The sequence below is a fragment of the Bufo bufo genome, chromosome 2 (assembly GCF_905171765.1).
Source record: "Bufo bufo chromosome 2, aBufBuf1.1, whole genome shotgun sequence".
In the NCBI taxonomy this organism is placed as follows: domain Eukaryota; kingdom Metazoa; phylum Chordata; class Amphibia; order Anura; family Bufonidae; genus Bufo; species Bufo bufo.
Genome location: NC_053390.1, coordinates 473,844,798 through 473,871,612, shown reverse-complemented (window position 1 = coordinate 473,871,612; position 26,815 = coordinate 473,844,798). Strand labels below are relative to the sequence as shown.

The following is a 26,815-nucleotide window of genomic DNA, read 5'->3' as shown; positions in this document are numbered from 1 at the left end:
CCGTTTGTAAAGACTATTAAAAATGGATGATTTTTATTTTACTTAAAGGGAACCTGTCACCTGGATTTTGTGTATAGAGCTGAGGACATGGGTTGCTAGATGGCCGCTAGCACATCGGCAATACCCAGTCCCCATAGCTCTGTGTGCTTTTATTGTGAAAAAAAAAATATTTGATACATATGCAAATTAACCTGAGATGAGTCCTGTCCCTGACTTATCTCACGTTACAGGACTCATCTCAGGTTTATTTGCATATGTATCAAATAGGTTTTTTTACACAATAAAAGCACACAGAGCTATGGGGACTGGGTATTGCCGATGTGCTAGCGGCCATCTAGCAACCCATGTCCTCAGCTCTATACCCAAAATCTAGGTGACAGGTAGTATTCATAATGTGCCCAACATTAATAATGTCTCCCAGAGTGGCCCCCAGCATTAACAAAAGTAAGAATTAGTCTTACCAGTAATTGTATTTCCAGGAGTCCGACATGACAGCACCACATGGAGGATGTCTCCCTGCCCACTATTGGGACAGGGAACAGAGAGAGGTTAAAATATTCCCCCCCACAGTATGATAAACATAGGTGGCGCTCACCTCCTCCGGTTGATCGCGTAGCTGCCGGTCTCCTGTTCTTTCTTCAGGACCTGTGGTGACGTCACTGAGCTCATCACATGGTCCATTACCATGGTGATGTATCATGTGATGAGCACAGTGATGTCACCACAGGTCCTTTGACAGGTCCTGAAGAAAGAACAGGAGACGATCAATTGGAGGAGGTGAGTTAATAATTTTTTTATTTTTTAACCCTCATTGGCACTGCCCACTGCGCCACCAATGTTTATTATATTGAGGGGGGGGGGGCACTGCGCCACCAATGTTTATTATATTGAGGGGGGCGCACTGCGCCACCAATGTTTATTATACTGGGGTGATGGGGGGGGCGCACTGCGCCACCAATGTTTATTATATTGGGGCGGGGGCGCACTGCGCCACCAATGTTTATTATACTGGGGTGATGAGGGGGGCGCACTGCGCCACCAATGTTTATTATACTGGGGTGATGAGGGGGGCGCACTGCGCCACCAATGTTTATTATACTGAGTGTTGGTGGGGCGCACTGCGCCACCAATGTTTATCATACTGGGTTGTTGGGGGGGGGGCGCACTGCGCCACCAATGTTTATTATATTGGGGGGGGCGCACTGCGCCACCAATGTTTATTATACTGGAGTGTTGGTGGGGCGCACTGCGCCACCAATGTTTATCATACTGGGTTGTTGGGGGGGGGCGCACTGCGCCACCAATGTTTATTATATTGGGGGGGCGCACTGCACCACCAATGTTTATCATACTGGGTTGTTGGGGGGGGGGGGGGGCGCACTGCGCCACCAATGTTTATTATATTGGGGGGCACACTGCACCACCAATGTTTATTATATTGACCTTCTACTATGCATTCTGTATTCAGAATGCTATTATTTTCCCTTATAACCATGTTATAAGGGAAAATAATACAGTGAATAGACTTTCATCCTAGCAACCATGCGTGAAAATCGCACCGCATCCGCACTTGCTTGCGATTTTCACGCAGCCCCATTAACTTCTATGGGGCCTGCGTTGCGTGAAAAACGCACAACATAGAGCATGCTGCGATTTTCACGCAATGCACAAGTGATGTGTGAAAATCACCGCTCATGTGCACAGCCCCATAGAAGTGAATGGGTCCGGATTTAGTGCGGGTGCATTCCGGTATTTTGAATGCTAGATCTGGCACTAATACATTCCTATGGGGAAAAATGCTGGATCCGGCATTCAGGCAAATCTTCAGGTTTTTTTCGCCGGAGATAAAACCGTAGCATGCTGCAGTTTTATCGTTTGCCTGATCAGTCAAAATGACTGAACTGAAGACATCCTGATGCATCCTGAACGGATTACTCTCCATTCAGAATGCATGGGGATATGCCTGATCAGTTATTTTCTGGTATAAAGCCCCTGTGACGGAACTCTATGTCGGAAAAGAAAAACGCTAGTGTGAAAGTACTCTAAAATATTAAGTTTAAATCCCCCCTTTCCCAATTTTACATATAAAATATATAAACAATAAATAAATAAACATATTACATAGCGCTGCGTCCGAAAAGTCTAAACTATTAAATTATAAAAAAATATCTCCTATGCGGTGAGCATTCGCTATTTTTTAGTCACTGTCTCCCCAAAAAATAGCATAGGACTGTTCTATTATGGGCCGAACGTTTCATAAAATGCGAAATGCACGCAGCTTTTTTTGGTGTTTTTTTTGCGCGGTATTGAGTATCGCAATACTTTTTTATGGTGACGAAAGCGAATCAAAATTTTGGTTTCAAAACAACCCTACGCCGATCTGATCGGCGTAGCGTTGTCACGATACCAAAATTTTGATTCGGTTTCGATTTGGCGACTAAAAATTTAATTTGGCTCCTAAATTTTTCAGTTCAGGAGCCAATGGCTACTAGGTATTTTTTTTGTCTAGAGCACTGTGTAGGGCGTCGCCATCTTGTTTCTGGGCATCTGTGTAGAATGCACATGCGCTCCACCCACTGGAGGAATCCCACTATGGGCGCCTCGATCTTACTTCCAGTTGCCCTTACTTTGGCAGGTGACGTCAGACGCACTGTGCTCCTGACACCTGCGGCCTCCAGCGATTGCAGCGTGATGACAACGAGTGAGCCTGGAGCCCCACCGTGGTTTCAGCTACCAATCTCCCCCGTCCGCGGCCGTATATTTCATCCTTGAATTCAGCCTCATGGCCGATAGGTACCGGAAGGGCTGGGGAGGCTAAGGGACCTCAGGTCAAGAACAAATTTTTGCTGGGCTACACAATTTTTTTTAAATGTAAATAAAATAACTAGAACAAAAGTTGCTCAGCTTTCTCGCATGTTAAGGGGGGGGGGGGATCTGTGGATGACGGACACTGTTATGGGGGGGGGGATCTGTGGATGACGGACACTGTTATGGGGGGGGATCTGTGGATGACGGACACTGTTATGGGGGGGGATCTGTGGATGACGGACACTGTTATGGGGGGGATCTGTGGATGACGGACACTGTTATGGGGGGGGATCTGTGGATGACGGACACTGTTATGGGGGGGGATCTGTGGATGACGGACACTGTTATGGGGGGGGATCTGTGGATGACGGACACTGTTATGGGGGGGGGGGGGATCTGTGGATGACGGACACTGTTATGGGGGGGGGGGGGATCTGTGGATGACGGACACTGTTATGGGGGGGGGGATCTGTGGATGACGGACACTGTTATGGGGGGGGGGATCTGTGGATGACGGACACTGTTATGGGGGGGGGGATCTGTGGATGACGGACACTGTTATGGGGGGGGGATCTGTGGATGACGGACACTGTTATGGGGGGGGGGGATCTGTGGATGACGGACACTGTTATGGGGGGGGGGATCTGTGGATGACGGACACTGTTATGGGGGGGGATCTGTGGATGACGGACACTGTTATGGGGGGGGATCTGTGGATGACGGACACTGTTATGGGGGGGGATCTGTGGATAACGGACACTGTTATGGGGGGGGATCTGTGGATGACGGACACTGTTATGGGGGGGGATCTGTGGATGACGGACACTGTTATGGGGGGGGATCTGTGGATGACGGACACTGTTATGGGGGGGGATCTGTGGATGACGGACACTGTTATGGGGGGGGATCTGTGGATGACGGACACTGTTATGGGGGGGGATCTGTGGATGACGGACACTGTTATGGGGGGGGATCTGTGGATGACGGACACTGTTATGGGGGGGGGATCTGTGGATGACGGACACTGTTATGGGGGGGGATCTGTGGATGACGGACACTGTTATGGGGGGGGATCTGTGGATGACGGACACTGTTATGGGGGGGATCTGTGGATGACGGACACTGTTATGGGGGGGATCTGTGGATGACGGACACTGTTATGGGGGGATCTGTGGATGACGGACACTGTTATGGGGGGGGGGATCTGTGGATGACGGACACTGTTATGGGGGGATTTGTGGATGACGGACACTGTTATGGGGGGGATCTGTGGATGACGGACACTGTTATGGGGGGGATCTGTGGCTGGCACTGTTACAGGGGGGGGGGGGTCTGTGGCTGGCACTGTTACAGGAGGGGATCTGCGGATGGCACTGTTATGGGCTGGGGGGATCTGTGGGTGGCACTGTTATATATGTGCCATCCACAGACCCCCCAGCCCATAACAGTGCCATCCACAGACCCCCCCCCAGCCCATAACAGTGACATCCACAGACCCCCCCCAGCCCATAACAGTGACATCCACAGACCCCCCCCCAGCCCATAACTGTGCCATCCACAGATCACCCCCGCCCCCCCCCGCTGCCGCCAGTATACAAATATAAGATGTTATATTCATTTATTGGTTATTACCTATTACTACCTTACATCCTAATCGCTTCTGTAGAATTCAGGCAGCCCAAGCCGGGCGGCCGGCGCGTCTCTCACTGACATCACTTGCCTGCGCCGCCGGCTTCATTCAGGCACATGACAAGAGTTACGCTGCCGCCCGCCTGAATTCTACAGATGCGATTAGGATGTAAAGTAGTAATAGGACTGATGGGGCATGTTTAATAACCAATAAATGAATATGACATCTTATATTAGTATACCGGAGCGGCGGGGCTATCATATTTTCAGCCGATATGTACCAACATCGGCCGAAATGGATTAGGCCCATTTTCGGCCGCCGGAATTTCGGTGCACCCCTACTGTTTTCCATTATGCCATTCGCCGTATTGGAATTTAAAAAAAATATTTTAATAGTATTGGCTGTTTAGGTCGTAGTGATACCCATGATGTTTATATTTATTGTTATTTAGGTATTTTTTAATTATACAGAAAGGAAGGGTGATTTATATATTTAAAAAAAAAAAAAGAGCCTATAAATGTTTTTTCATTTTTGATTTTGTTCTATCAGGGATTTTTTTAATGAGATTTACAACAGAAATTGCTCATTTCTTAACCAAGCCTGCCATCGGGTGGCCAAAATAAGAACTGCAGCATGAACAATATAAGCATCGACATCGAGGCTGATAGTGTTCAGCGCAACTACCAATGTCTCCATTGGCTGCACGGGGCATCGGTAGCAAGCCCGGACTTTCTGTTTTTTGCGCATTTACATGTCGTGATCTCACTTGATCACTGCATCTAAAATGCCTCCCTCACACTGAGCCGCCACTGCTGCTTCTTCCTGTGTCCCCGTCTCCCATTGGCTGACCCCACCCCCAGCTTCCACACACAGGGAGAATCAGCAGCAGCGGTACGGGGACCAGGAGCGGGGAGCCAGGTAAGTATATTCAATGTCAGGGGCCCAGCATTTGTTAGTGTTAGATAACCCCCTTTAGCTTTCTCTACATGATAAATGCCCCATTTGTTAATGACACAATCCGGTGATAAGACGGCTGATGGCCGATGGCCCTTGGGGGGATGGAGGACGGACGGCTGATGGCCCTTGGGGGATAAATTTTTTATTAGCTTCGTCCAAAACTGTGAAAAAGTGAAAAAGAGAAAGTTCTGTGGTGGGCAAGCACCAATTTGGTGCTCTAAACATGTTCTTATAACGTTATCTGCATTTTGTCTGGTACAGATATCTTCACCTCAACAAATCAATTGGAGACACCTACCCAGAAGGCGCTGTCGTATCCAGAGGCCGGTAAGTATAAAATCAACGCTTGGAGTTTGTACTGTTTCATTAGTTGCATTAATCAGTATGTCCTTTTATTCTAGGCTTCTTCATCATCATCTGCCGGCTCACCGGTGGTGGCCTCGCCATAATCCAGGGGAGGCGGACCAAGCCCGGACTAGGGCCGTCTAGAAGTGTGTGTATATTTTTAAAAAAAATTCCACAGCAGCACTAGTCCAATAGCGTGGGTGCAAGATCCTCCCAGCCGCAGGCTCAACAGCTAATGGATTGATATGTATTCAAAAGATGAGGCAGCTAGAGGGGTCAATAAAGGGTCCATCGTTTTTCACTTTATCCTTGGAGGGCTGCCTCATCTTTTGAATATATATATTTTTTTTTTATGTTTGTTTTAGCAACCTGCACCTAGAGCCGCCAGTCAGAATCCCCCAGTCGCCTTCAGAGTTCGTGGGAGTGTGCATGGCGGTCGTAGACGTATAAGTCTTGATTAAGTAGTTGTAATTTGCATTTTGTTTTTGGATTTTTTTTCTTTCTTTTTCTTTCAGGGTTCCAGAGGCTCCACCAGGGAAGATGAGGAGTTCATTGTCCCTCACGTTGATAACGAGCTCCTCATCCAACTGGTGGACGCTCGTCCATCTTTTTGGGACCACTCCGACCATCATCGCACCCAGCGGCTCTGGAGGGACATATGTTCAGATCTTTTTGAGACCTGGGGGGATCTAAATGCATTCATTTCTATGGGGCTGTGCACATGAGCGGTGATTTTCACGCATCACTTGTGCGTTGCGTTAAAATCGCAGCATGCTCTATATTCTGCGTTTTTCACGCAACGCAGGCCCCATAGAAGTGAATGGGGTTGCGTGAAAATCGCAAGCATCCGTAAGCAAGTGCGGACGCGGTGCCATTTTCACGCACGGTTGCTAGGTGACCATCGGGATGGAGACCCGATCATTGTTATTTTCCCTTATAACATGGTTATAAGGGAAAATAATAGCATTCTGAATACAGAATGCATAGTACAATAGCGCTGGAGGGGTTAAAAAAATAAAATAAAAAATTATTTAACTCACCTTAGTCCACTTGATCACGCTGCCCGGCATCTCCTTCTGTCTCCTTTGCTGAACAGGACCTGTGATGGATCACGTGATGGCCGGAGTGACGTCACCACAGGTCCTGTTCAGCAAAGGAGACAGAAGGAGATGCCGGGCAGCGTGATCAAGTGGACTAAGGTGAGTTAAATATTATTATTTTTATTTTTTATTTTTTATTTTTAACCCCTCCAGCGCTATTGTACTATGCATTCTGTATTCAGAATGCTATTATTTTCCCTTATAACCATGTTATAAGGAAAAATAATACAATCTACACAACCCCGATCCCAAGCCCGAACTTCTGTGAAGAAGTTCAGGTTTGGGTACCAAACATGCGCGATTTTTCTCACGCGAGTGCAAAACGCATTACAACGTTTTGCACTCGCGCTGAAAAATCGTGCGTGTTCCAGCAACGCACCCGCACCTTTTCCCGCAACACCCGTCTGAAAGAGGCCTTCGATTTCTGGCCAAATTTGAGAGCCCAGGTGAGCAGGCAGAGATCCAGTAGGCCAAGTCGAAACTACCATTATGGGCTAAACATAATCAATTTAATGGACTCAATGACGCCCGAACAGTTGCACGAGTTTAAGATCGAGAAAGGGTCATGGTAAATTATGCACCACCCCCAACCCCCACCCCACACCAGTGCCCATTACAGCCAACCTTCCCATTCCCACCCCCTCCGAGCATGTGTTTCCTTCTGTCTCATATTCTACTTCTCTTCCCCACTATTTTCCTCCCACTTCTACACATGCTCGGGTCCACTCATCCTTAGACCATTCCCTTGGTATTTTTTTTTTTCCGAAACAGCCTTAGTGCCAAAGGTGGCTGAACAATGAACATGACCATCAATAATGAGCTATCTTTTGGCTCTTTATTGATCGTATACCCTATGATTGGCACATGAACAAGCAAATGCTTGCTCACTGTTCAATCTTGTGTCCTTTCATATGAGCCCCGCGCGGTGTCCTGGCATCGGCCTCACAGAACACATTGCGCATGCGCTGACTGGTCTTCCCACGGCGCACCAGGCATATGAGGTCGGCGATGAGGAGTGAATAGATTAGCAGTGGGGCGGTGCTGGGCTCAAGGCGAACGGGTGCGGCTGGGCTCCAACGGACAGAGGACAACGGGCTCCAACGGACAAATTTTTGGTAATTTGCATATTAATAAAAGCGATTTTATACACAAATTACAAGACACAGGGCAATAATACTAGTATATTGTAATATAAATCGTGAAGACTGATGTGGTCATGTTAACAGCTCAGTAAGTGAAATCCTGGTGACAGAATCCCTTTAAGCCCTTAAGGACTCAGCCCAATTTCACCTTAAGGACCTGGCCATTTTTTGCAAATCTGACCAGTGTCACTTTATGTGGTGATAACTTTAAAACGCTTTTACTTAACCAGGCCATTCATTTTTATTTATAAAAAAAATACCAAATTTACCAAAATTTCTCTACTTCTATAATACATAGTAATACCTCCAAAAAGAGCTATTAGTTTACATTCCCCATATGTCTACTTCATGTTTGGATCATTTTGGGAATGCCATTTTATTTTTTGGGGACGTTACAAGGCTTAGAAGTTTAAATGCAAATCTTGAAAATTTTCAAAAACCCACTTTTTAGGGACCAGTTCAGGTCTGAAGTCACTTTGTGAGGCTTACATAATAGAAACCACCCAAAAGTGCCCCCATTCTAGAAACTACACCCCTCAAGGTATTCAAAACTGATTTTACAAACATTATTAACCCTTTAGGTGTTCCCCAAGAGTTGATGGCAAATGGAGATGAAATTTCAGAATTTCTATTTTTTGTTACTTTGCGTCACAAAAAGTGTAATATAGAGGAACCAAAAATCATATGTACCCTAAAATAGTACCAACATTTTTTGCCAAATTTTCCATTTTAATAAATTTTTTCCCACTAACAAAGCAAGGGTTAACAGCCAAACAAAACTCTATATTTATTGCCCTGACTCTGCGGTTTAGGCCGAATGCACACAGCCGTGTTCCGCGGCCGAGAACGGTCCGTGGTATGCCGGGCTGGATTCTCGTTCAGAACAGGAGTGCACGGCGTCATTGGTTGCTATGACGCCGTGCACTTCATGCCGCCGCTGCTGTACAGTAATACACTCGTATAATGTATTACTGTACAGCAGCGTCGGCATGAAGCGCACGGCGTCATAGCAACCAATGACGCCGTGCGCTCCTGCTCTGAACAGGAATCCAGCCCGGCATACCACGGACCGCTCTCGGCCGCGTGCATTCGGCCTTACAGAAACACCCGATATGTGGTCGTACACCACTCTACGACCCCACGTCAGGGCGTAGAGGGAAAGGAACGCCGTGTGGTTTTTGGAAGGCAGATTTCACTGGACTGGTTTATTTACACCATGTCCCATTTGAAGCCCCCTGATGCACCCCTAGAGTAGAAACTCCAAAAACGTGACCCCATTTTGGAAACTAGGGGATAAGGTGGCAGTTTTTTTGGTACTATTTTAGGGTACATATGATTTTTGGTTGCTCTATATTGCACTTTTTGTGAAGCAAAGTAACAAAAAAATAGAAATTCTGAAATTTCATCTCCATTTGCCATTGACTCTTGTGGAACACCTAAAGGGTTAACAAAGTTTGTAAAATCAGTTTTGAATACCTTGAGGGGTGTAGTTTCTTAAATGGGGTCACTTTTTGGAGTTTCTACTCTAGGGGTGCATCAGGGGGGCTTTAAATAGGACTTCAAACTGCCTTCCAAAATCCATATGGCATTCCTTTCCTTCTGCGCCCATACAGAGGTTTATGACCACATATGGGGTGTTTCTGTAAACTAAAGAATCAGTGCAATATATATTGAGTTTTGTTTTGCTGTTAACACTTGCTTTGTTATGGGAAAAAAATTGATTTTTTATTATTTACAACGTTCATCTGACAGATTAGATCATGTATTATTTTTATAGAGCAGGTTGTTACGGACGCAAAGATACCTAATATGTTTACTTTTTGAAATTTATTTAAGTTTTACACAATAATATTTTTGAAACAAAAAAAATAATTTTAGTGTCTCCATAGTCTGAGAGCCAAAGTTTTTTTATTTTTTGGGCGATTGTCTTAGGGTCAAATTTTTTGCAGGATGAGATGACTGTTTTAATGGTATGATTTTGGGGTACATACGACCTTTTTGATCCCTTTTATTACCTTTTTTTGGAAGCAAGGTGACAAAATTATGGCTTTTTTTACACCATTTTTCTTTTTTCTTTTTACGTTGTTCACCTGAGGGGTTAGATCATGTGATAATTTTATAGAGCAGGTTCTTATGGACACGGCAATAGCTAATATGTGTACCTTTTTTTTTTATTTATTAAGGTTTTAAACAATATTTTTTAAACCAAAAAAACTTGTTTAATGTCTCCATAGTCTGAGAGCCATATTTTTTTTTTTTTTTTGGGCCATTGTGTCATGTAGGGGCTCATTTTTTGCAGGATGAGACGACAGTTTGAATGGTACTATTTTGGCGTACATACGACTTTTTTGATCAATTATTACCTTTTTTTGGAAGTAAGGTGAGCAAAATTTCAATTTCATCATAGTTTTTATGGCGTTCACTGTGCGGGGAATGTAACATGACCGTTTTATAGATTGGGTCGTTACGGACGCGGTGATATATAACATGTGTAGGGAATTTTCTTATTTTTTTTTTTAATCAGGGATAAATGTGTTTTTTTATTTTTACTTTTTTTCACTTTAACATTTTTTTTTACCTAGACCCACTTGGTTCTTTAAGACAGTGTTTCCCAACCAGCGTGCCTCCAGCTGTTGCAAAACTACAACTTCCAGCATGCCCGGACAGCCTTTGGCTGTGCAGGCATGCTGGGAGTTGTAGTTTTGCAACAGCTGGAGGCACACTGGTTGGGAAACACTGCTTTAAGATCCAGTGGGTCTGATGTCTGTATAATACAGTACACTATATAGTGTACTGCACTGTATTTCACTCACACTTTGTCTGAACAGATCTCTGCCCTTAGCACAGATCTGTTCAGCACCATGGACAGCAGGATGCCTGAGAAGGCGTCCTGTTGCCATGGGAACCTTCCCCGTCTGCCACAACTGAGCAGACGGGGAAGGGGAGGGAGGAGGGCTCCCTCCCTCTGTCACCCCATCCTGTCTGGGGGCTGCAAAGGCACAGCAGCCCCCCGATGGGAGAGGGAGGGAGCTCCCTCTCTCTTCACCTCTTCCATACAGCGGTCCCTACGGATGTCAGCCGTTTGAATCGGAGTGTCAGCAATGAGCTGACACTGATTCAACCGCTTGGCCATCCTGAAAATAAACGGGGGGCGGGCGGAAGATCGCGCACCCGCCCCCCACACTGCCGCCCGCCTCCCGCACTCCTCCCCCCGCAGGCACAAAAACACAGAAGACTGCAGGGGGGGGGGGGTTAACTTTCAAAAATATGGGCATTTTGAGGTTTCTGATCACGGACCGCAGGGATCAGAAACTTGCATAAGCGCTAAAAATTTTGTTTGTAGCGATTGGCAATGCGGGGGGGGGGGGGGGGGTCACAGGACCCCCCTAGGCATTGTCACAGGGTGCCTGCTGAATGATTTCGCCCTGGGTCCTTAAGGACTCGGGAAACAGGGGGTACCAGTACGTCCTAAGTCCTTAAGGGGTTAAGGCCTCTTGCACACGACCGTATGCGGGCCATATGTCCCGTAGTGGCATTGATCATGCGCATGGGAGTACACAGCATCATAGTTTACAATGATGCCGTGCACGTCGGGCTGCCCGCGGGACTATAGTCTAGCACTCATTAGATCAGGGATCAGCAACCTTCGGCACTCCAGCTGTTGTGAAACTACAATTCCCAGCATGCTCCATTCATTTCGATGTGAGTTCTAAGAAGAGCAGAACAAGTTTGCATGCTGGGAGTTGTAGTTTCTCAACAGCTGGAGTGCCGGAGGTTGCCTACCCCTGCATTAGATCATATGAGTGCGGGACAACACGGACAGCATCATGATGCTATGTACTCCCTTACGCACAATGAATGGCACTACAGGACATATGGCCCGCTAACGAACACTATACATCTTTTAGTGCATGTAGTCGTGTACAACAGTTCGAAAGGTGTGGTCCGTGATCAGAGCTGAAACTGGACCGACTTGGAATTTTAACCAGACAGCCTCCAAGATATTAGCAACAGAGCATTTCAAAGCTAATGACAACCCTATGGATCTAAATACATAAAGTAAGACGCTACTCAATACAAAACAGATCTGCTAAACAAATGCAAAAATGGAACAGAACGAGAAACAGGTCCGCATTACAGACGGATCCGTCTGATTGGCTTCCGCTCGTCTCAGTTTAGTCATTTTAGTGACGGATCCGTTTCAAACAGATCCGTGAAACACCAGTGTGACAGTAGCCATATCTCCAACATGAACAAGTCGGATCCAGCACTAAAACCATTTTTAGTCAATGTGCACAGGATCTGGTTTTTTTTGTGTCCATGCTCAGCATGCCAGGACGCACACAAAAAAGCTGCTTGCAGCGTTTTTGTGTGCATCATGGAAACACAACAAAATGGAATGCATTCTGGTGCCCTCCATTCAGTTTCATCCCCATTGAAAATGAATGGGGAGCAAACTGAAGGATCTCAAAACTGTATAGCAAAACATAGATGTAAAAGTAGCTTAGACTGATCTGGTTGACATGGGCAACAAAGACCACCTATTTCACAGTTGTGATAAATCAAGCCCAATGTGGTTAAAGCAGCAGGCGCTAGACCGCTAGGAAAAGTCCAGCTACAAGGACTATCCTACAGAAAGATCTCGTGCTACACAGTACAAAGATTCCCTCACATAAAACCAGTCAAATATAGGAAGCGCTAATTCACAACTAACAATAAATACAGTCAAATATATACTAATGTAGCTCACCCAGCCACACTGACGCAAAGCGTCTGCCATCTTCATACAGAACTCCCCTTCGACCTTCGCGCACGTTAGACGCTACGTGACTTCCGAGAACGTCATGGTCATGTGATCGTTCATGTGATCGGTCACGTGTGAGACGCGTACTGCTCACGCGCCTTTTGCTTTTCGGCTCCAGGGTGGTGGGGTTGCCCAGAGCAGAGCCGATGAGTGCGCACGCGCGGTGTATGCTTTCGCGCATGCAAATGAAGTAGGTACAGAACTGCGCGCACACCCTCCTCCAGCTGATTCCGGTATTCTGCCAGATTCCTATACCTGGCAGAATGCTATATACCCAGAAGTGACGCGCAAGCGCTGATCCAATGGATTCGTAAAAATAATTGCACCGCCGTGGGAGAAGTACCTACTTCATTTGCATGAGCGAAACTATACACCTTGTGTGTGCACTCAGCTCTGCTATGTGGTGAGGCTGAATTGCTCCAGATGATGTGTCTGTGCCTGCTCACTGAGGGGTAGGGAGATCTGATGGAACATTTTGCACAGAAAAATCTACCTACCCCTGAGTGCGCACTCGCGGTGTACGGTTTTGCGCATGCAAATGAAGTAGGTGCTTCTTCCCAATTCTGGTGTGAAATTTCCCTACCCCGTCGTTGTGCGCCTGCGCAGCACACCTTGTAACGCAGCCGCACCGGACATGATGTTCCCAGCTTTGGAAGGAGGTGAGACAGAGGTGCACAACAACGGGGTAGGGAAATTTCACAGCAGAGTTGTTGAGAAGACACTGCGCATGCGCCAGGAGCCTCAGCAGCGTTAGAGGGTAGGGAAAAATTATGGGCCAGTTATACCGAACATCCATCCTCTCATTGCGCCTGCGCAGTGCGGGGGTAGGGAGATCTAACGGCCATTTGTTCTGTTAAATCTCCCTACCCCTCACTGCGTACGCGCGGGGTCTGATCATCTGGAGCATCCTGACTGTTCTATCAGGTCAGTCTCTCCCTGCTCCCAACACTCTCAGACATGTGGGGTCTGCGCAGTATATGGGGGCTGTCTGCGCACAGTATATTGGGGGGTCTGTGCACAGTATATGGGGTGCTGTCTGCGCAGTATATTGGGGGTGTCTGCGCAGTATATTGGAGGGGTCTACGCAGTATATGGGGTGCTGTCTGCGCAGTATATTTTGGGGGGTGTCTACGCAGTATATTTTGGGGGGTGTCTGCGCAGTATATTTTGGGGGGTGTCTGCGCAGTATATTTTGGGGGGGGTCTGCACAGTATATTTTGGAGGGGGTCTGTGTGTTAGATGGGGGGAGGCTGTGGGTTAGATGATGGGGGGCTGTGCGTTAGAAGGGGGGCAGTGTATTACATGGGGGCTGTGCGTTACATCTAGAGTTGTTGCGATACCAAATTTTTGATTCGGTTTCGATACCATGAAAAAGTATTGCGATACTCGATACCCTTCGATACCACGCGAAAAAAATAAACAAAAAAAGCCACATGCATTCCTCATTTTAAAAAATGGCGAATCGCGCAGTTTTTATTTTATTTTTTCTGTTCCGGCATTCACCACCTAGATTTTTTTTTTATATTTTAATAGTTTGGACTTTTCTGACGTGGCGATGTAATATGTTTATTTATATATTTTATATGTGAAATTGGGAAAAGGGGGGTGATTTATACTTCATATTTTAGTGTTTTTTTTTTTTCACTTTTTATTTAATAACTATTTCCCCCCTTAGGGGCTAGAACCTGGGATCTTTCATCCCTTTTCCTATTCACCCTGATAGATCTCTATCAGGGTGAATAGGACTCCACACTGTCCCTGCTGCTCTGTGCTTTGTGCACACAGCATCAGGGATGTTACCATGGCAACCAGGGCTTCTGTAGCGTCCTGGCTGCCATGGTAACCGATCGGAGCCCCAGGCTTACACAGCTGGGGCTCCGATCAGAAGCTGCCACTGCACCACCAATGAGGGGGAGTGGAGAGGTCCCTGTGGCCACTGCCACCAATGATTTTAATACTGGAGGGTTGAGAGGGGCCGGCGCACTGTGCCACCAATGATTTTATTGGGATGGGGGGATTGAGGGGGGGGGGGGCACACTGCACCACCAATGATTTTACCCCTTTATACAGGAGGCGGGTACTAGCAGATCAGCGGCAGTTAACTGCCGCTGATCGCAGCTCCCTGTCAGGGGCAGGGTGCCGGCAATGCGATTCTGCTGCCGGCACCCGCCTCCTGTATGTGTTAAAGACTGACTACTGTATATGAGTCCAGACTTTCACTATTAGGCCACACAGAGCGGCGCCCAGCGATGTCTCAGCACTCACCATTTAGTCCTGGGCGCCGCTCCGTTCGCCCGCAGTGCCCCATTACTGTCTCCTCTCCTGCTCCACATGCTGCTGATTACTATCGGAGCGATGGGAGGAGACATCAGCTTCACTAGTGGGCGTTCCTTCTCCCTGGCTGTAGCGCTGTCCAATCGCAGCGCAGGGAAAAGGAACGCCCACTAGTGAAGCTGATGTCTCCTCCCATCGCTCCGATAGTAATCCTATCTGGTGGCGCAGTGCGCCCGCCCCTCCTCCGCCCCTCTCTTCTCATTGCCGCCCCTCCTCCACCCCCTCTCTTCTCATTGCCGCCCCTCCTCCGCCCCTCTCTTCTCATTGCCGCCCCTCCTCCGCCCCTCTCTTCTCATTGGTGGCAGCGGCAGCAGCACAGGGGGAGGGAGGACAGCTTCCTTCTCCCCGTGCTGCTGAGAGAGAACATGAGTGCGCCGATAGCAGCGCGCTCATGTTCAGAGATACTAGACTGCGCAGAAGCGCAGCCCAGTATCGAAAAAACGGAAATCCCGGTATCGTATCGATACCGGGACAAAAGTATCGATTGGGTATCGAAATTTCGATACCCGCAACAACCCTAGTTACATCTGGGGGGGCAGTGTATTATATTTGGGCGCTCTGTGTTAGATGGTGAGCTGTGCAGTACGTGTGGTCTGTGCGTTAGATGGTGAGCTGTGCAGTACGTGTGGCCTGTGTGTTAGATGTGTACAACCCTAGTTTCACAAATAAATATTTTTTTCCTAGACCTCATATGCCATTACATGCTTTTTGCTACAAAACTGCAGCCATCTAGTCACTGAGAGAAGGATGAGAAACCGCACCCCAGCCAGAGGGACTGCCCCACATCAGCAACCAAATCTGACGGTCACTGAATTCTGTAATCTCCGTCTCTTATATTTAATACGGTGTGTCTCCCACAATCTGTGTGTCTGTCTGCTGTGTATATGTGGATTGTAAGTCTGCATGCACTGCGTCTGTTCTGCCATTTACTCTAACCATTTTATTTTTTTGTGTCACAACTCTGACAAGCATGTTCTCCTATGGAACACGAAGTACCTGAAGTGGAATGAAGAAGCCCATGTTTGAGGCCCGCGTCCTGGGTGGAGTATTAAATTTACAAGTATTGAAGGGGCAACTGATACATGACAAGCTGCTCCTGTTTGCACCGCTACTTCAGCATTGTGTACAGTGATCACCGCGAGGTCAGAGGTCGGCAACCATAGGCAGTCCACATGCTGTGAATTACATCTCCCATCATGCTGGCAAAGCATTATGGGAGGTGTAGTCCAAAACATCTGGAATACCAAATGCGTATGAATGAAAAGTATGGTGTGTGTGACTGGTCAGTAACAAGGGTTGAAGCCTTGACGTGGCGTTACATAAATATTGTGACGATGGAGAATTAAACGACCATATCATCTACGCACAGCTTACACTGTGACCATATCTCCTAAACACTGCTCATACTGTGACCGTATCACCTAAACACTGCTTACACTGTGACCGTATCACCTAAACACCGCTTACACTGTGACCGTATCACCTAAACACCGCTTACACTGTGACCGTATCACCTAAACACCGCTTACACTGTGACCGTATCTCCTAAACACTGCTTACACTGTGACCGTATCTCCTAAACACTGCTTACACTGTGACCGTATCTCCTAAACACTGCTTATACTGTGATCGTATTTCCTAAACACTGCTCATACTGTGACCGTATCTCCTAAACACTGCTCATACTGTGACTGTATCTCCTAAACACTGCTTACACTGTGACCGTATCTCCCAAACACTGCTCATACTGTGACCGTATCTCCTAAACACCGCTTATACTGTGACCGTATCTCCTAAACACTGATCATACTGTGACCGTATCTCCTAAACACTGCTTATACTGTGACCGTATCACCTAAACACTGCTTATACTGTGACCATATCTCCTAAACACTGCTTACACTGTGACCGTATCTCCTACACACTGCTTACACTGTGACCGTATCTCCTAAACACTGCTTATACTGTGACCGTATCTCCTAAACACCGCTTACACTGTGACCGTATCTCCTAAACACTGCTTACACTGTGACCGTATCTCCTAAACACCGCTTATACTGTGACCGTATCTCCTAAACACCGCTTACACTGTGACCGTATCTCCTAAACACTGCTCATACTGTGACCGTATCTCCTAAACACTGCTCATACTGTGACCGTATCTCCTAAACACTGCTCATACTGTGACTGTATCTCCTAAACACTGCTCATACTGTGACTGTATCTCCTAAACACTGCTTACACTGTGACTGTATCTCCTAAACACTGCTTACACTGTGACCGTATTTCCTAAACACTGCTTACACTGTGACCGTATCTCCTAAACACTGCTTATACTGTGACCGTATCTCCTAAACACCGCTTACACTGTGACCGTATCTCCTAAACACTGCTCATACTGTGACCGTATCTCCTAAACACTGCTCATACTGTGACCGTATCTCCTAAACACTGCTCATACTGTGACCGTATCTCCTAAACACTGCTCATACTGTGACTGTATCTCCTAAACACTGATCATACTGTGACTGTATCTCCTAAACACTGCTCATACTGTGACTGTATCTCCTAAACACTGCTTACACTGTGACCGTATCTCCTAAACACCGCTTACACTGTGACTGTATCTCCTAAACACTGCTTACACTGTGACTGTATCTCCTAAACACTGCTTACACTGTGACCGTATCTCCTAAACACTGCTCATACTGTGACTGTATCTCCTAACCACCGCTTATACTGTGACCGTATCTCCTAAACACTGCTCATACTGTGACTGTATCTCCTAAACACTGCTCATACTGTGACCGTATCTCCTAAACACTGCTTAAACTGTGACCGTATCTCCTAAACACTGCTCATACTGTGACTGTATCTCCTAAACACTGCTCATACTGTGACTGTATCTCCTAACCACCGCTTATACTGTGACCGTATCTCCTAAACACTGCTTATACTGTGACTGTATCAAAAAAACTTCTTATACTTATCGGGATCCAGTGTTATATACTCCATGCCAGTTTAATCAGGGAGGGTAATAAAGTGTTCCAGATATAGCACCCCAGTTTGATAAGGTTTAAATCATTATATGTGAGACTGTTTTCTCAATTCCAGATCAAGTTTTAATTTGATGAGGAAGGCGGTTTAAAGCATTATACACTAAGTGCATTTTCTGTATTTTAGATATGGTGTCCCAGTATGGGATGGAGACCATTGTTCTGTTTAACAAGAGGATCGTTGTGTACCATCTATGACTGGCGGCTCAGCAGGAATTCAACAGGTTCATAAAACGGAACCCTCTGTTGCATTAGACCCAATTCTGAGATTATGACCGAACCCTAAAGCACTTAATAATTTTTATGATATTTTATCTATTTTGAATATTCTGCAAAGACCCAGGATGGTCACTGTTCCACTTGTATTCCAGTGGCCATGAAGGGAAGGTGAAGGTAGTAAGAAGTTGCTTTTTAAAGGGACACTAAAGGCACCAAGACCACTTCATCTTGTTTAATGGGTTTGGGGGCAGTGCCCATGTCCCCCTAACCCTGCAATGTTAAATACTACCTTGCAAGGTCATCTCATCCTCATAGTAAGACACTAACAGTTCAATACAGATGTATTGTGCTGTATTGAAACAAGGATCAGACCCTGTCCCATAGTGGGACAAAAAATAAAGTGAAAAAAAATAAAGTTTATAAAATTTAAGTTTAAAAAAAAAAATTTAAAGTTTTAAGTAAAAAAATAAAAAGCTTCCTTTTCCAAAAATAAAGTAAAAAAAATTGTAAAAAAGAAAATAGGGAAAAGACATATAGACATATTAGGTATCGTCGCGTCCGTATCGACCAGCTCTATAAACATATCACATGACCTAACCCCTCAGATGAACACCGTAAAAAATAAAAACTGTGCTAAATAAACAATTTTTTTGTCACCTTACATCACAAAAAATACAACAGCAAGCGATCAAAAAGGCGTACGCCCACCAAAATAGTACCAATCTAACCGTCACCTCATCCCGCAAAAAATGAGCCCCTACCTGAGACAATTGGCCCAAAAAATAAATTAACTATGGCTCAGAATATGGAGACACTAAAACATTTTTTTTCTGTTTGTTTTAAAAAAACTGTTATTGCGTAAAACTTAGATAAATAAAAAATAGGTATACATATTAGGTATTGCCGCGTCCGTATCGACCGGCTCTATAAAAATATCACATGATCTAACCCTTCAGGTGAACACTGTAAAAAAAACAAAAAAAAAACTGTACTAAATAAACCATTTTTTGTCACCTTACATCACAAAAAGTGTAATAGCAAGCGATCAAAAAGTCATATGCACCCCAAAATAGTGCCAATCAAACCGTCATCTCATCCCACAAAAAATGAGACGCTAACTAAGATAATCACCCAAAAACTGAAAAAACTATGTCTCTCAGACTATGGCTACACAAACACATGATTTTTTTTGTTTCAAAAATGAAATCATTGTGTAAAACTTACATAAATAAAAAAATTGTATACATATTAGGTATCTGTCACGGCTGTATGTGAGCAACAATAGTATACACCGTAAAAGAGCTACTGACCGGACCCAAACTAGGGAGGATAAAGGGTGACCCCTGTCCGACCCTCAAAGCTCTCCCTATTCTGCTAAAGCACATGCCCGGATCCAAATGGCGGAACGAGGCATGCCCACGTGCCTAAGACTGATGACCACTGTAACCCCTACAATAGTGGAAGGGGCACGGCCACCGGTGCCCTACTCAGTATATGGAGGGAACCGTGGCCACCTCAGATCCAGTCAGAAAATAAACAGGTACACAACAATGTCTGTACACTTAGCTGAAGGTGTTGCAGCCGCAGAGAAGACGGATCCAAGGACAGCTGGCAATATCTGGAGTGCTTGCTGCAGCAGAACACAGGTCCAGTGAACTGATAGCTACAAGTGAAGATACTAAAGCAAGAGCTACAACTGAAATGAGAACTATAATCCACGCCCTACAATAGGAGGAGGGGTGATATAAAGAGAGGGAAATCAAACGCATGAGGAACAGCTGGGAGGAAGGAAACCAAAAGTAAACAGAGCAGTGAGAACTCCTCCCAGCTCTAGTAGTGAAATCATCACAGGGGTGGAAAAACAGAGCTGTGAGAACGTCCCAAAGCTCTGATAGTGACAGTACCCCCCCCCCCTCTACGGGTGGACTCCGGACACCCAGGACCCACCTTCTCAGGATGAGCCCTATGAAATGCCCTGATGAGGCGAGTGGCTTTAATGTCCGACACCGGAACCCACATCCTCTCCTCAGGACCATAACCCTTCCAATGAACGAGGTACTGAAGAGAACCGCGGACAATGCGAGAGTCCACAATTCTGGAAACCTCAAACTCCAGATTGCCATCAACCAAAATCGGAGGAGGAGGCAAAGAGGAGGGTACCGTGGGCTGGACATATGGTTTTAAGAGAGATCTGTGAAATACATTATGTATCTTCCAAACCCGTGGAAGATCAAGACGGAAGGCAACAGGATTGATGACTGACAAGATTTTATAAGGCCCAATAAACTTGGGACCCAATTTCCAGGAGGGAACCTTCAGTTTAATGTTTCTTGTAGACAACCACACCAGATCACCCACATTCAGGTCCGGACCAGGCACACGTCTCTTATCAGCCACACGCCTATACTTCTCACTCATCTTTTTAAGATTACTCTGAATCTTTTGCCAAATGGTAGACAAAGACGAGGAAAATCTCTCCTCCTCAGGTAAACCAGAAAGAGCCCCTCACGAGAATGTCCCAAACTGCGGATGGAACCCATATGCACCAAAGAATGATGACTTATCAGAAGATTCCTGACGACGGTTGTTCAGAGCAAACTCAGCAAGAGGGAGAAATGAACACCAATCCTCCTGGTTCTCTGCCACAAAACAGCGCAAATATGTCTCCAGATTCTGATTGAGGCGCTCAGTCTGACCATTCGACTGCGGGTGAAAAGCAGAAGAGAAGGACAGCCGAACCCCCAGGCGAGAACAGAAAGCCTTCCAGAACCTGGACACAAACTGCGTGCCTCTATCGGAAACAATATCAGAGGGAATGCCGTGCAATTTAACAATATGGTCGACAAAAGCTTGCGCCAACGTTTTAGCATTGGGTAAACCAGGGAAAGGTACGAAATGAGCCATCTTGCTAAAACGGTCCACCACCACCAGGATCACCGACTTCCCCGAGGAACGAGGAAGATCCGTGATAAAGTCCATGGACAGGTGTGTCCAAGGACGGGAAGGTATGGGTAACGGGAGAAGGGAACCTGAAGGCCGTGAACGAGGGACCTTAGCGCGAGCGCACGTCTCACAAGCAGCCACAAAACCCTCCACCGACTTACGAAGAGCCGGCCACCAAAATCTCCGAGCAATGAGATCTACCGTGGCTCTACTCCCGGGGTGACCAGCAAGAACCGTATCATGATGCTCCTTAAAGAGTTTGTGACGTAGCTCAGGAGGCACGAACAACTTCCCAGAAGGACAACGGGCAGGTGCCTCAGTCGGGGCAGCCTGGACCTCGGCCTCCAAATCGGAATATAGAGCAGAAACAACTACCCCCTCCGCCAAAATGGGACCCGGGTCCTCGGAGTTTCCTCCTCCCGGAAAACAGCGAGAGAGAGCATCAGCCTTCACATTTTTTATCCCAGGTCGGAATGTAACAACAAAATTGAATCTGGAGAAGAACAGAGACCATCTGGCCTGTCTCGGATTCATACGCCTGGCCGACTCCAAGTATGCCAGATTCTTATGGTCGGTAAAAACGGTGATAGGGTGCCTGGCCCCCTCCAACCAATGGCGCCATTCCTCGAAAGCCAACTTGATGGCCAACAACTCCCTATCTCCCACATCATAGTTTCTCTCTGCCGGGGAGAGTTTTTTAGAGAAAAAAGCACAGGGTCGCCATTTGGCAGGAGAAGGGCCCTGGGACAAAACCGCACCCACACCCACCTCGGAAGCATCCACCTCAACAATAAAAGGTAAGGAAACATCGGGATGCACCAAGACGGGAGCAGACGCAAAACTCTCTTTAATCTTAGAAAAGGCTGCAAGCGCCTCCTCCGACCAAGAGGAAAAATCTGCCCCCTTTTTTGTCATGTCAGTGAGGGGTTTGACAACAGAGGAATAATTGAAAATGAACTTTCTGTAATAGTTCGCAAAACCCAGAAAGCGCATCAATGCCTTCTGATTCTCAGGAAGCTCCCACTCAAGTACAGCACGGACCTTCTCCGGATCCATGCGAAAACCAGAAGCAGAGAGGAGAAAACCCAGAAATTGAATCTCCGATACCATAAAAAGACATTTCTCCAGCTTGGCGTACAATTTATTTTCCCGCAGAATCTGCAGAACCTGAAAAAGATGATCCTGATGGGTCTGAACATCAGGGGAAAAAATCAAAATATCATCAAGATACACCAATACAAATTTCCCCATTAAATGGTAGAAAATATTATTAACAAAATGCTGAAAGACGGCCGGAGCATTCATCAGGCCGAAAGGCATAACGAGATTCTCGAAATGCCCGTTAGGGGTATTAAAGGCCGTTTTCCATTCATCCCCCTCTCTGACCCTGACCAGGTTGTACGCGCCTCTCAAATCCAATTTGGAAAACACCTTGGCCCCAACAATTTGGTTGAAGAGGTCCGGGATCAGAGGAAGGGGATAGGAATCGCGAATCGTGATACGGTTCAGCTCCCTAAAATCTAGGCAAGGTCTCAGAGAGCCATCTTTTTTTTTAACAAAAAAAAAACCCGCAGCCACAGGTGACTTTGAGGGACGAATATGCCCCTTCTCGAGACTCTCGGAGATATAAGTTCGCATTGCGATTCTTTCCGGTTGTGAGAGATTGTAGAGGCGTGCTTTTGGCAGCTTGGCGCCGGGAATGAGGTTAATGGGACAGTCAAACTCCCGGTGAGGAGGTAGCTCCTGAACACCGCTCTCAGAAAACACGTCCGAGAAATCAGAGAGAAATGATGGCACAGTTTTAGTAGACACCTCTGCAAAAGTCGCTGTGAGACAATTCTCTCTACAAAAGTCACTCCACTCATTTATTTGCCTTCCTTGCCAATCAATAGTGGGGTTATGTCTAGTGAGCCAGGGTAACCCCAAAACTATAGGAGAAGGCAATCCGTTAAGGACAAAACAAGATATATCCTCCACATGAGTGTCACCTACAGCTAGCCGGATATTGTGAACAATGCCCTTCAGAGATCTCTGTGAGAGTGGAGCAGAGTCAATAGCAAAAACAGGTATATCCTTTTCTAATGTGCAAACCTGAAAACCATGCATGGCTACAAATTGAGTGTCAATAAGATTGACGGCCGCTCCACTATCGACAAAAATCTCACAAGAAATGACTTTGCTCTCTAGCGCCACCCTGGCAGACAGGAGAAAACGGGAACTGCAGGTCAGAGGAAAAGCATCAATTCCTACATCAACTTTGCCCAAAGTAGCAGATGAAGCAGAACTTGATGATTTACCTTTTGAGGTTTTTCTCTTATTATCGCTCTTAGTACAGTTCAAGAATCTCCTAGACGGACAAACATTTGCCAAATGACCTATGCCCCCACAACAAAAACACACCATACTCTGAGGACTAAATCCTCTTTTATCAGGGGCAAGTCGACCTAGCTGCATGGGCTCCTCCTCAGAGGGGAGCGAGACAGGATGAGGCCCCTGCACACTGAATGAGTCCGCACCACTGCCCCTAGACTGACAATGGATGGACAGAGAGGTCTCGTTTCTCTCTCTTAGACGTCTGTCAAGGCATACCGCCAATGACATGGCAGACTCTAAGGACGTTGGTCTCTCATGGAAAGCAAACGCATCTTTCAATCTCTCTGAGAGACCATGACAGAACTGACTCTGGAGTGCAGCATCATTCCAACCCGAATCAGCTGCCCATCTCCGAAATTCAGAACAATAAAGCTCCGCAGACAGTTTGTTCTGGCATAAAACACGTAAGTTAGATTTGGCCAGAGCAACACGATCCGGGTCATCATAAATCTGCCCCAGGGCCACAAAAAATCTTTCCACGGATCGAAGGGAGGGATCCCCTGATGGCAGCGAAAAAGCCCAAGTCTGAGCATTACCCCTGAGCAGGGAGATGACAATCCTCACCCTCTGCTCCTGATTACCAGAGGAGTGGGGACACAAGCAAAAATGGAGTTTGCATGCCTCTCTGAAGCGAACAAAATTCTCACTGCCCCCGGAGAACGTTTCCGGAAGTGAGACCTTTGGCTTGCAACAGACTCCATGAGCCGGAACAGAGCCCAATGCTTGAAGCTGAGTCATAGATTGACGGAGATCCGCTACTTCCAAAGAAAGACCCTGCATGCGGTCAACCAGGCCAGAAAGCGGATCCATGTCAAAAAAGGACGGTTTTGGTGGATTATAATGTCACGGCTGTATGTGAGCAACAATAGTATACACCGTAAAAGAGCTACTGACCGGACCCAAACTAGGGAGGATAAAGGGTGACCCCTGTCCGACCCTCAAAGCTCTCCCTATTCTGCTAAAGCACATGCCCGGATCCAAATGGCGGAACGAGGCATGCCCACGTGCCTAAGACTGATGACCACTGTAACCCCTACAATAGTGGAAGGGGCACGGCCACCGGTGCCCTACTCAGTATATGGAGGGAACCGTGGCCACCTCAGATCCAGTCAGAAAATAAACAGGTACACAACAATGTCTGTACACTTAGCTGAAGGTGTTGCAGCCGCAGAGAAGACGGATCCAAGGACAGCTGGCAATATCCGGAGTGCTTGCTGCAGCAGAACACAGGTCCAGTGAACTAATAGCTACAAGTGAAGATACTAAAGCAAGAGCTACAACTGAAATGAGAACTATAATCCACGCCCTACAATAGGAGGAGGGGTGATATAAAGAGAGGGAAATCAAACGCATGAGGAACAGCTGGGAGGAAGGAAACCAAAAGTAAACAGAGCAGTGAGAACTCCTCCCAGCTCTAGTAGTGAAATCATCACAGGGGTGGAGAAACAGAGCTGTGAGAACGTCCCAAAGCTCTGGTAGTGACAGTATCGCCGCGTCCGTGACAACCTGCTCTATAAAAATACCACATGATCCAACCTGTCAGATGAATGTTGTAAATAACAAATCAAAAAAAACGGGCAAAAAACGCTATTTCTTGTTACCTTGCCTCCCAAAAAGTGTAATATAGAGCAACCAAAAATCATATGTACCCTAAACTAGTACCAAAAAAACTTCCACACTATCCCGTAGTTTCTAAAATGGGGTCGCTTTTTTGGAGTTTCTACTCTAGGGGGGCTTCAAATGGGACATGGTGTCAAAAAAAACAGTCTAGCAAAATCTGCCTTCCAAAAACTGTATGGCATTCCTTTTCTTCTGCGCCCTGCCGTGTGCCTGTACAGCAGTTTACGACCAAATATGGGGTGTTTCTGTAAACTACAGAATCAGGGCCGTAAATATTGAGCTTTGTTTGGCTGTTAACCCTTGCTTTGTAACTGGAAAAAATATATAAAAATGGAAAATTTGCCAAAAAATGGAAATTCTGAAATTTCATCTCTATTTGCCAATAACTCTTGTGGAACACCTAAAGGGTTAACAACGTTTGTAAAATCAGTTTTGAATACCTTGAGGGGTGTAGTTTCTAGAATGGGGTAATTTTTGGGTGGTTTCTATCATGTAAGCTTCACAAAGTGACTTCAGACCTCAACTGGTCCTTAAAAAGTTGGTTTTTGAAAATTTCTGAGAAATTTCAAGATTTACTTCTAAACTTCTAAGGCTTGTAACGTCCCCCAAAAATAAAATGTCATTCCCAAAATGATCCTAACATGAAGAAGACATATGGGAAATGTAAAGTAATAACTATTTTTGTAGGTATTAATATGTATTATAGAAGTAGCGAAATTGAAACTTGGAAATTTGCTAATTTTTCCAAATTTTTGGCAAATTTGGTATTTTTTTATGAATAAAAAAGAATTTTTTTGACTCCATTTTACCAGTGTCATGAAGTAAAATATGTGACGAAAAAACTGTCTCAGAATGGCCTGGATAAGTCAAAGCGCTTTAACCACCTCAGCTCCCCTAGTATAAACACCCTTAATGACTAGACCACTTTTTACAATTCTGCACTACACTACTTTCACGGTTTATTGCTCGGTCATACAACTTACCACCCAAATGAATTTTACCTCCTTTTCTTCTCACTAATAGAGCTTTCATTTGGTGGTATTTCATTGCTGCTGACATTTTTACTTTTTTTGTTATTAATCGAAATTTACCGAAATTTTAGCAAAAAATGACATTTTTCACTTTCAGTTGTAATTTTTTTTAAAAAAAACTACATTTCTATATAAATTTTTCTCTAAATTTATTGTTCTACATGTCTGATAAAAAAAAATGCAATAAGTGTATATTTATTGGTTTGGGTAAAAGTTATAGCGTTTACAAACTATGGTACAAAAATGTGAATTTCCGCATTTTGAAGCCGCTCTGACTTTCTGAGCACCTGTTTCCTGAGGTTCTACAATGCCCAGACAGTAGAAAAACCCCACAAATGACCCCATTTCGAAAAGTAGACACCCTAAGGTATTCGCTGATGGGCATAGTGAGTTTATAGAACTTTTTATTTTTTGTCACAAGTTAGCGGAATATGATGATTTTTTATTTTTTTT

General features: G+C 45.8%; 1 protein-coding gene across 2 annotated transcripts in view; it reads right to left on the bottom strand.

The window, feature by feature from the left end:
• TIMM44 (translocase of inner mitochondrial membrane 44) overlaps nucleotides 1–12,947 on the bottom strand; it is a 262,338-nt gene extending 249,391 nt beyond the window's left edge. Inside the window, exon 1 of one of the 2 annotated variants that reach the window (XM_040417742.1) lies at nucleotides 12,733–12,947. In XM_040417742.1, the coding sequence (XP_040273676.1) occupies nucleotides 12,733–12,768 (36 nt within the window). In that variant the 5' untranslated portion in view covers nucleotides 12,769–12,947. The remainder of the gene's footprint in view (nucleotides 1–12,732) is intronic. The other variant, XM_040417741.1, reaches the window with a different exon arrangement.
• Nucleotides 12,948–26,815: the final 13,868 nt, after the last annotated feature.